This window comes from Fundulus heteroclitus, chromosome 15 (genome assembly GCF_011125445.2).
Source record: "Fundulus heteroclitus isolate FHET01 chromosome 15, MU-UCD_Fhet_4.1, whole genome shotgun sequence".
Lineage (NCBI taxonomy): Eukaryota > Metazoa > Chordata > Actinopteri > Cyprinodontiformes > Fundulidae > Fundulus > Fundulus heteroclitus.
The window spans coordinates 20432089-20443565 of NC_046375.1; the positions used below are offsets into that span (position 1 = coordinate 20432089).

The following is an 11477-nucleotide window of genomic DNA, read 5'->3' on the forward strand; positions in this document are numbered from 1 at the left end:
CTCAAAAGTTCGACCTTCTCAACTTCGCATCCCTCGCAGGTTTTGTGTCGCACTGGCTTCGCTTTAATCACCAAAATCACACGTTTTGTGTTGCTAGAATTGTCTCTGTGGCTTAGTGTCGCTTTGCTTAGCGTCGCTTTACAACACGTCACTCCCATGAAGGCACCTGTGCGTAGAGATATCATGTAAATCTGTTGCTCGGCCTGCCACATTGACACTCGACGTGAATGCACCTTTAGAGGGAACATAGCCTACCTGGACCTAGATATAAATCCTGTGGAGATAATTAGAACAGGACACGAGAAATTCAGTTATTTGAAGCTTCTTCTTTAGGTGAAAAGTGAAGGCATGCAGCTTCTGACTATCGGTATATTTAATAATTGAACTTTATTGATCTCACAATGGAGAAATTCACTTCTGCATCTTAACCCATCCCCTTGGGGAGCAGTGGGCTGCCACTGTGCGGCGCCTGGGGAGCAATTGGGGGTTAAGGGTCTTGCTCAGGGACCCAGAATGGCAGCTTGTGGGAGTTGAACTCAGAACCTCTGGGACCAAAGCTCTGTGTGCTAACCACTAGGCCACCACTGACCTTATTGCTCTCTTTTAGTGGTTTTGCTGTCATGAAAGGCAGTGATAGATATTTGCCAAAGTCTTATTAGGTCATATCAGGTACCCGAAAGTCCCCCATTCATTTGGAAAGGCAAACCTTGTATTACCAAGAAAGGCACGATACAAAAAAAAAACGTACTCATTCATCTTAAAGAAAATATTTGATTAACTGTTAGCCAACAGGACAATCCTAAAAGTGAATGCTCATGCTGCATTCTGTCTTACACTGATGACAAGATGCTTTGCGGTAACAAGGCACGTGCATAACAATATGTGTAAAGAATTAAAAAAAATAAAGAAGTGAGACTGCGCATGTCCATGAACACATCATAACAGCTCTGAAATATTGTGGTGGCAGCATCATGCCGTGGAGATTTTTTCTTTCAGAAGGGATAGGAAAGTTGATCAGAGCCTACACTTGTCACAGGAGTTCAGGTCTTACCCTTGTGAATGATGAGCCCTGCCACTGTCACATGAATGTAACTGATGTAGCCCTTCTTCTTCTTCTTCTTCTTCTTCTTCTTCTTGCTTTCTTTCTTCTGTTCTGTTCAGGACATCGTCAGAAGCTTGAGGACCCACCCAAAAGCGGCCTGTTCTCAGACCGCCTTAGTGAGCTTGAAAGGATGAGGGTGAGGGTCACAGTTCCCACACAGCCCCCCCGACCAGCTCTCAACACAGCAGCAAACACTTTCAACCCACAGGGCCAGACACAGATAACAGGTGAGCTACTAAGGTTAGCCTTTATCCCAACTGATAGCTCAGGGTTCGAGTGTAGAATCCACCTGGTTTCATAATAGCTGGCATTTCGAAGATGGACTTAGCAAGTCATTTGTTGCACGGCTGTTTCATAGAGCAAGATGGTCACTAAGTAGCAGAAGATTTTTTTATATATAATTTACTGAGGGATCCAATTATTGAGGGATAAAACTTCTCAGCCTCCCTGAGAAAGCTTAGTCTGCGGCGTTGGAGAGGAGGCTTCAATGGATTGTTGAATCTCCGGTCAAGGAGGAGCAATGTGGCTTTTTTTACCTGAATAGCTCTGCTTGTTCTGAAACTGAATATATATTTTAGTGGTATGTTCATAATAAAGTGTTATGGCTATGTCTGAGAAATGCTTTGTTGTTGAGTTATGCTAACTTTGAAGCATTTGATAAAATATGAACATAGATTTGTTATCATTTATGTTCAATACAAATTGATATTATCAGAAAGTACAGTCCCAGGCAAAAATATTCATGTTCCCTGAACCTTTTCATATTTTTGTTAAGTTACGACCATAAAGCTGATTGTTTTTGTTAGTTTTTTCTTTTATTTCATGTGCTAGATCAACACAACGCAGGGCATAGTCTTTATAGTACACAGTTTTAAACAAAATTTACAAACAAGTATCTAGAAAATGATCATATTCCTTGCTACTTTGTGTTCTTCTATCACATAAAATCCCAATAAAGGACATTGAAGTCTGTGGTTGTAACGAAACACAATCGGAAAAAAAATATTCAGGGGCTATGAATGCTTTTGCAAGAGGTTTCACGTCAACAAATCTATTTTATTGAATGCATTGTTCATGACAGTGTAACAAATACTTTATTATTATACAGACTTCAAAATAACTATGTAAATATGTATTTTTGCAAAACTGAACACATGACACACGATCTGATGATTCGTGTTTTTAATGTCGAAACAAGGAATTTCAAACACGTTGTGCTTTCAGCAACGCAGATGAAATGCGACACAATAGATGCTCGGGAACAATCTCTGACTCGCACCGCAATTTTTATGATCACTGAGCCCTTGCCAGGCATTGTCCGACTGCACCACTTAGAGGCCCGCTGTGAAATATCAAACCCCGGCTGGAGCCACGGCCTGACGGCACGAGAGTCTGTGGAGCGTGTTATGTTGCGTCTGAGATTGTCTATCCCTCTCTGGCCCGTCGCTCAATCAATCTCCAAGCTTAGGAGGTAACACCATCTCTCACGGTTGGGCACGGCTGCCACCCGATCGCTCCCAAATCTGGAAGCCCGTCACACGAGGTTATTTAAGACTCAGTTATTTTTGGAGCATGGCATTGTGATGCTTCTAGGTACATTGTCAGAAGTGTGGTTAAACGGCGCAGCTGCGGCAAGTATTACACGCTCTGGGTTAAACAGGGATTCATTTGTCAAATGATGTTAGGCTCGTTTTGTTTTTGATATGGTAAAGTATTGACTCCACCTCTTACACTTTTTCTAAACTATTCTCACTGTACACTTATCGGCTGTGTGCTCTTTGTTGTACTTAGGTTTTAATCTAAAACAGTGCCTTTGCAAAACATTCCCTTTTTCATGCTTATTTTTTCACAATGCAACCACAGACTTCTGTGTATTTCATTGAGAGACCAACACAAAGTACTGCCAAACTGTAAAAGGATGGGAAAACATTAGAAAATATGTGCATATCTATTCACGCCGATGTGTTCTGACAAAAAAAAAAAAAAAAAAAAATGCATTTATAGACCCCATGTAAAATGCTTTGTGTGGCATCGAGTTCAAATTGCATACCATCTCCACTGTGACACATAGTGGTGGCAGGATGATGCTGTGGGGCTGCTTTTCTTCTGCATTTTCTTCATGTGTTTGAATGAGGGAGAGAAAGTTTGGACCTAAATCCCAACGTAGAATCTGTTTTCAGTTTTATTTTTTGCATCCACTTTGCAATAATGCGTCACCTGTTTTTCAAACACCTAAAATCCCTTTAAAGTGCATTGAAGTTTAGGACTTTAACGTGACGAAAAGTGGAAACGTTTTCCTAGGCGCTGCATATCAACTTTCTGCTTGCTTGCTGATTTACTCCACATATATAACCCTGGTTTATATATGTGGATTTTGTTTTATTCTTCATGGTCTTGTTGTGTTGCTGCGCAGACACAATAATACAGTCTAGCGGGCTGTGGTATTTAGCGTGGCATGTTTACACGCTGGATGAGTGCCAGCGAGGCTTTCAGTTTCTGAGCTGCAAGCACAAAAAAAACGTCTAAGGCAAACAGGAAGATCTTCTCTTCAGAGGTAAACATTGGATGTGTCACTAGGGAGGACCTTCCAGCGTACACAAAACTGATACCTTTAATCCTAAATAAAACTACAGAGGGAGAGAGGGACAAGAGGTCTAAAGCTGCTGCAAATGTCCAATTTTACCAAACTGATTGGAGTGTTTGAATGTGCATGTGAGGCACTTTTAATTACTCTACCTTTCTTCTTTTTTTTTTTGCTTCCGTTTTTTTCCCTTTCTTTCCTTGCTTCCTTTCTTCCCATCAGACCCTCGTCAGTCCCAGTCCTCTCCTCCGTGGTCATACGAACAGACGTACCCGTCCTACCTGAGTCCCATGGCGTCCCCCTCCGTCCACTCAACCACCCCCCTCTCCTCCAGCCGAGGCACGGGCCTGCCTGCCATCAGTGACGTGCCTAGACGATTGCCAGGTAGAGCCACAACTCTCTGGGGGAAAGATATAGATACGGTTAAAACCAAATATTTGCATACACTATGAAAACACAAACTTATTTTCTCTCACGGCATTTCAGGGCAATTATCAAAATTGCTTCTGTTTTATAAATGGCACAATACTAAGAGGGATTTATTATTATTATTATTATTATTATTATTTTAACTTTTGAATTCAAATTGAGAAGGTAATTTACTCTTAAATTACAACTCCTTTAATTCATCTTAAAACAATCTTTGAAATGACGATGTGATGGCTTGGCAACCTGCTGACAGGTTGATAAACAACTCTGGAGACACACCTGTGGAGGTATTTTCAGGCAACACCTGCAACGTAGTGCTACCCTGTGTGACAGCTTGAAAAAGTCTAAATACATCTGATGATGTCTACAGAAGAGAATCGTGAACATGGGAACCTCCAGCCATTATCTTTGGGTATTTTGCTTTAGGATAGACCGGTGCAAAATCCACTTTTTAGCCCTTAAACACATTTTGTTGTGTATCTAAAGTCTCTAGGAAGTCAAAGAAGTTGAATGTAGTCTGTCCAGGAGCTGCATAGAAACCTTTAGATCCTGCTTGAGTCATATTTGTCAAGTAGTGCAGTTTTCTCTATTCTCTTTGACATTGTTTAGACAATTACACCAATGTATTTGTCCTGAAAACTGCTGAACAAGCTCAGTGACTCCCGGAGCGATTTTGTGATCCAAAATGAATCATGCTGAAGCTACAAGTGGATAAGTCAAAAATATTTTGTTTTTCATTATACAATCTCCCTGCTTACTACAAACATGGCCGATTGGAAGGGGGGAGGGGGGGTGCCTCCTTTAGATTTAAAGAGACAGCACCAAAACGAGTTGCTCTCAGATGGACCTCAGAATACAGGCGAAAGGGGAAACGTGGGGGTAAATTGACAAGGAATTCAGACCAAAGCTTTGTAGCTCCACTTTATATAGACCACAACTGAATGATTTCAATATGAGAAGGCTGAACTGAAAAGCATGTCCCCTTTAAGAAAAGAACAATTTGTGGAAATATTGAAGCATCATCTTGAAACTTCAGACAGGAAGTTAAAGCTTGGTCACAAACGGACAATAACCCTAAGCATCTCGCTGAAATCGTTACAAAGTGCCTTAATGACAACAACTTCACAGTTTTGGGGTGGCCTTCACAAAGCCTTGATCTCAGTCAAACCAAAGATTTGTGGTTAGAGCTGAAAAGGTCTGCATGAGGATGGAGGCGTACCAAACAGTCTCCGTTACCCCAGTTTTATCTGAAGAAAGAGGCCAATATTCCAGTAAATTAATGCGAGATGGACATTCAATACATTTCACCCAAATCATACAGTTTACAAGGCAATGCTACGAAATACATAAGTATTTATTTATCTATGTAAATTTCTGAATTCAAAGTAAGCTAAAAAAAAAAAAGTCCTCCAACATTCTCTGTCTTATTAATTTAGCATTTAGCAAACTGAAATAATTTTGGCAACCCCAGGAAAGAACTGAGAAAATATTGCATATATTGTATATTGTATATATATGATGTATGTAAATATCTGGTGCCAGCTGGACCTGCACAGAACAGCTATTTATCAGCAAGTTGCCGTTAGTATTGGTCTGAACGTCCCACTAACAGAGGGGGGATTTGTTTCCTTTTTTACTCTGCACCTTTGATCCCAGAGTATGGGTAATAACAGGCCCAAAGATAATAACAGGGTCACGGCTGACAAATAAAGTGTCTTTGCAGCTATATGCCGTCGTCTCAAAGCATTCTGGGTAATGAAAAAACGGCAGCATCTGTGTTCCAATTTGTCTCTTTTTCCTTCCCGACGTGAAAGCTCCTTTAAAATCCCCACATGCCGGCATAAAAGTTTCTCACCCTTGCACCTGTTTGACTCGTTGCCAAGTTTAGTTTTTTGTTTTTTTTCCAGAGCCTTTCTTTTTCTGTCTATTTCCTTGTGCTGGTGCACTTTACCTTCCTCTGTGTGTGCGTGTGTGTGTGTGTGTGTGTGTGGGTGCATGTGAGTGTGTTTATGTGCCCCGAGCGAGGGCGAGTGATTAAGCAGTGCAGCCGTGTGACTCTGCATCAGAAAGGGTTTAAAACCCAGCCAGCTGCCCTGTCAGCTCTGATTAGTTTGGTCTTCCCCCATGGCTTTCATCTTGCAAGCGTCGCTCTTTTGTTCTCCCGAGTGACACATGTGCATGTGGGAGCATGCGCACATTGCAGCGAGGCAGACCTCGCACACCTGTACGTGAACCCCGTTGAAGCGATGTGCCTCGGGCTCGCTCATTTGCCAGGATCATGTTGACACCTTGTCGGGCGGCTCTGCTACATTATCTGTAACGCAGATCATACAAACAGAAGCTGGCGCTGCGCTCTCCAGAAGTGTTCACACCACCTTGTGGTGGTAACCTCATAGTTCATTGTATTTCAGTTGTATTTCGTGAGATAGATGGACAAAAAGTACAAGGGTAAAATGATGTGGTCAATGCTTTATAGAACCATTCTTGCTGTGATTACAGCTGTAAGTCTCTTGAGGTAGAGCTCCATCAGTTTTGCACAGCTAGAGATCGAACTTTCTTTTTATTTTTCTCTACATATTGCATCCTGAATGGAGAGTAACAGAGAGCGTAGATGTTTGAGCCTTGCCACAGATACTTCATCTGATTTGGGTCTGGACTCTGACTGGGCCGTTCATGATAACCCTTGAAACTAAACTTTTTTTTTTTCTAGCTCTGGTTATGTATTATGGTTTGCTTTCCTGCTGGGAGGTGGACCTTCCAATTCCCAAGTCCTTTGCTGCCTCTTCTTATATGGTGATGGTAACTCTGTCCCGGTCGGCGGTTCTTCCATCGCCGACCTACATCTTGTATTTAGCTTCGTCTACCTTCCCATCAACCTTCACTGATTTACCTGTCTCTGCTGAAAAGTGGCAAGCCCCACAGCATGATTCTCCTACCAACAAGTTTCATCTTGGGGATGGCGTGTTCCAAGGGATGGGCAGACTAAATTATCCAGCATGCATTGCAATTTGCATGTAGACCAAATAAAGTTCACATCGGGTCACATGTTGCGTCTCCTGTGTGGCCCTTGTGTTAAACTTTACCTCTCGTGGCTTTCTTTAAACAATGCTGTTCTTCTCGCTACTCTTCCATGGAGATCAGATTTGTGAAGTGCACCTCTGATAGATGTCCTCGTAAAAAATGAGCTCTGGATCTCTGCAGCTCCTCCAGAGTAACCGGGGACCTCTTGGCTGATTAATTCTCCCCACATCCTGCCTGTCAGTAAAGGGGAACGTCTGCAGGGATTTTGTGACATCTGAAGATAACTGTGATTGTATTTGGCTTCCATTGGAAAGACATCTGAAACTAAAATGCAGGGTTGTTTTATTTGTAAAAAAAAAAAAAAAAATAAAACTTCTTATTTTGATTATCCCTCCACATAATAAATAAATATACGATATCAAAAGGATTAGGGGGTGCGACTAGTTTTGCAACACACTCTACAGATCACATGCCTAGTAGTGATTGCAAAAGTTCATCAAGTCAGATCACAACACCTAATTCGGAAATGATGCCTCGGAGTTTGAAAGCGTCCTCCAAACACTCAGACGCTGCTACACTCTGGTTTCCTTTCAGCTAATAAAGTTTGAACTGGCTCATCATCATAGAGCCCCTCATAGAGCACAGGGGTAGGCCAAAGAAGTTTAAAACAAGAGTCGGGAGTTTATTGAACAGCACTAAGATTACACTTCTGCCCCACAACAGAGACAATCGCCCACTATTGCGATTGGAATAAAACAAATATGGTGGGAAGAGGAAGTTTAAGGGCCCTAATTGGCAGCATATGCCTCTCTGACGCTAGCGACAAACCCGAGTTCGCAATCCCTCCCTACACATAAACACCGCAGCCCTCCTCCTCCTCCGCCCCCCCCACCCCCTGTCCTCTCGGAGCAGACATGGTGACACGGAAGACGCCTGGTGATTTATGATAAGAGCGCCATGGCTGGACTAAAACACCGAGAGGAGACGGATGGAGGGAGAGAGGAGGAGGACCTCCTATTCTCCTTCAACTCTTCGCCCAGCACGAAGTTCGCCGCAACCAGTTAGTGGTTTTGGGGTATTTTTTAAGGGATGAAGCGAAAAGAGGAACGGAGGGTGAGATGGAGCAGCTCCCGCTCGACTCTCCGTCGCACACAGACACACGTGCACACGCGCACACACGGTGGAGCCGATGGGAGGCGAGGAGAGGAGCCACATCAGAGCTCAGCCCTGCCTCATTATGGATCTCATGGAAACTGTTTCTGCACAAAGTGTTTCCACATGTGCAGCTCCTGATTCATCCCAACTTGCTTTTTTTATGTGCATACAGTATTCACACACATCCACTCTCGGCACACACACACACACACACACACACACAAACCATTTGCACACGCATAAACAATAATTTAGACACACATAAACATGCGCCAACACACACAGAGGAGCGTGGATATGTAAATACATTAAGGCATATGTGGCTTAACTGAGGTTATCAAAACTCGGGAACTGATGTGAAAAGTGCTCTCGAAGCTGGTGATTCTGATAGTATTTACAGATAAGTGCGATTCCATAACCCACAAAGTTAATTGGCAAATTGGCGAACGCACATATCAAGCTTGAAATGACTGTTAAATTTACAGCAGTTTAATTTCTCAGGAGACTTATTTCTCAAATTCAATTATTCTACAAGCGCTTTAATACCGACACACTTAAAGGATGTGTAATTTTGTGCCTTGCAGACGTGTCCATAGCTGTTGCACTGTTTCACATTTTGTCACGTTTCAACCGCAAGCTAATTTATTTGGATTTCATGTGATAGACCACCACCATGTGATGCAGCATTTTGAAGCAATATAAGGTTTTACAAAACAAAAATCTTAAAAGTCCCCGCGACCCCATGAGGGATAAGCGGTTTGGAAAATGGATGGATGGATGGAAATCTTAAAAGTGTTTTACTCTTGTCTCCCCAAATAAAGTCCACTGCAACCAGTTTCCTTTAAAGGTCAAGTAAGCAGTAAACAGGCCAGCATGCAAACTACAAATTGCATTCCCCTCCACAGTGAAACACAGTGGTGGCAGCGTCATGCTGTGTAGATGCTTTTCTTTAGAGGCTGCAAAACACTCGACAAGGGCAGAGATGTGTCTTCCGGCAGGAAAACAACCCTAAACATGCAGCCAGATCTTTCGTTGGAATGGTTGAGATTGACGCTTTTGAGTGACCCAGTTAAAGTCCAGAACTAAATCCAGTGGCAGAACCCCAGCATTGATGTTCACATGCACCCTCCATTCAATTTGGCTAAGCTTGAGCAACTTTGCAAACAAGAACAGGGAAAAAATTAATTGTTAGGTGTGCAATGCAGATAGAGATTATTCTGAGAGACTTGAAGCTCTAAGTGTAGTGAACGGTGGCTCTGCAGGTTCTTTTATTTAAATAAATCTATATTCTCATTGCAAAGCATCATTTTTATTATTGCACCTCAATTATGTTGTATGTTGCTATGGTCCATTACATAAATCCCAAAAGACTACTCTGATGTTTATGGTGGCATCATGACAAATTCCTTTAATTTCATTACAGGTCACAAGACAGGTTTATATTTACTAGCTTGGGGATGCTTGAAAACCTTTTCTACTTCCTGATCATCTTTTTTCTTTTGTTGGCTTATCATTTACCTAGGGCAGGACAATATAGAAAAAAAGCATATTGATAAAATAGAAATCATATTGATTGATATTGATAATTATCAAAAAATTAACAACATGTATTTTAAGTGCTTCCCAGGCCATTTTATGCTGTTGCTTAGTGACCTATGTTTAGATACAGAGCACACAAACCCTTTATTCAACCAACTTTTAACCAAAACTGTAAGTTTAAAAAAAAAAAAAAAAAGAAGAAGGAACGTGTGCTCTTTAAACTCTTTGATGTTTGGTGACGGGGTGTTCTTGGGTCTGCGATTGTGATTGGTTTGGAGGATGTAATGACTGTAATATTAACCTACATGATAGGCTAGAATGCAAAAGGAAGGAAAACTGTAGTTGTATTGAACTTTTTATATTCATATACGTCTATCGATCGATATATATTGTTATTGAATTATCATCCAGCCCTACATTTACCACTGTAGTCGAATACACTGGTTGGTTAGTTGTTGCAATGTAACTAAAGTTTACTGTGTGTGTAAGAAAGTATAAAGAATAATGGAATCCCATGATAATAATAATGTGTTGTTTTTTTTTGTTTGTCTGTATTTCTAGCTTCTTCCGACCTGAGCCCGTTCCCTGGTCAGTTCGAGCGCCAGTTCCCGAGCCTCTCGTCCATCACGGACAGCCGCTTCTCCAACCCGCGCATGCACTACCCGGCCACCTTCACCTACACCCCGCCCGTCACCTCGGCCATGACGCTTGGCAGCGCCCACTACCACACCTACCTCCCCCCTCCTTACCCGGGCTCCACCCAGAGCCAGAGCGGACCCTTCCAGACCAGCAGCACACCCTATCTCTACTACGGCGCCTCCTCCAACTCCTACCAGTTCTCCATGGTCCCCGGCGGGGACCGCTCGCCCTCTCGGATGGTCCCACCTTGCACTAGCGCCTCCACGGGCACCTCCCTGGTGAACCCCAACCTACCCAGCCAGTCGGAAGGAGGCGTGGACGGTGACGGGAGCCACAGTAATTCCCCGACCGTCCTCAACCCCGGCGGCCGCATGGATGAAGCAGTCTGGAGGCCATACTGAGGAAGACCGGGGGACACGCAGATAACAAGTCAGCTGATGTCGCAGTTTGAAAGCACAAAACCTTTTTTTCATGTAGTGAAAAGGGGATTTTTTTTTTTTTTTTTTTTTTTGGCCTCTCCTCAGCCATCTCCACCTTCTTCTGCTCGGAAATTAAAGCAGAGATGAATAAAATCAAAAAACAAACTAGCACCGACTTGTCTTCCTGGAATGTGTTTGGACCAAGGCACTACAAAGGGAGCCCTTCTCGCAGCAATAAAGAGGAAAAAAAACTTTTTTGATTCACCAAGCCCATGCAGATGGGATGTGACTTCAGTTTTACAGCAGCCCACCAGCTAAGGGGTGCTTCACCGACGTTTGGAAAGACTGCCCCTCTTTTTGTAACATGTTTGTACCTTATCAAGGCTTTTCTTTGCAGAGCATGTTTTTGTACAACATTATGGAGATGCAACCTAAGCACTGAGTAGCAGATGAGAAGCGTGTGTTACCCAAAGCGGCGTGGACATTCATTTTGCTCTAAACCAATTAATTTAACTTGTACATTGTGGGTTGTGATGTAGATTGAAACGGTTATTTCTTAGTTTTAACTTATAAAGCCATAAATTATGTATTG

General features: G+C 42.6%; 1 protein-coding gene across 1 annotated transcript in view; it reads left to right on the forward strand.

Annotated features, from left to right (window-relative positions):
* The window catches only part of runx2b (RUNX family transcription factor 2b), a gene marked incomplete at its 3' end in the record, with an annotated part of 34102 nt that extends 23190 nt beyond the window's left edge, over nucleotides 1-10912 (forward strand). The window contains 3 exon segments of the mRNA NM_001309972.1: nucleotides 1162-1329; nucleotides 3906-4067; nucleotides 10389-10912. Of these exon segments, the coding sequence (NP_001296901.1) occupies nucleotides 1162-1329; nucleotides 3906-4067; nucleotides 10389-10867 (809 nt within the window).
* Between the last annotated feature and the right edge of the window lie 565 nt (nucleotides 10913-11477).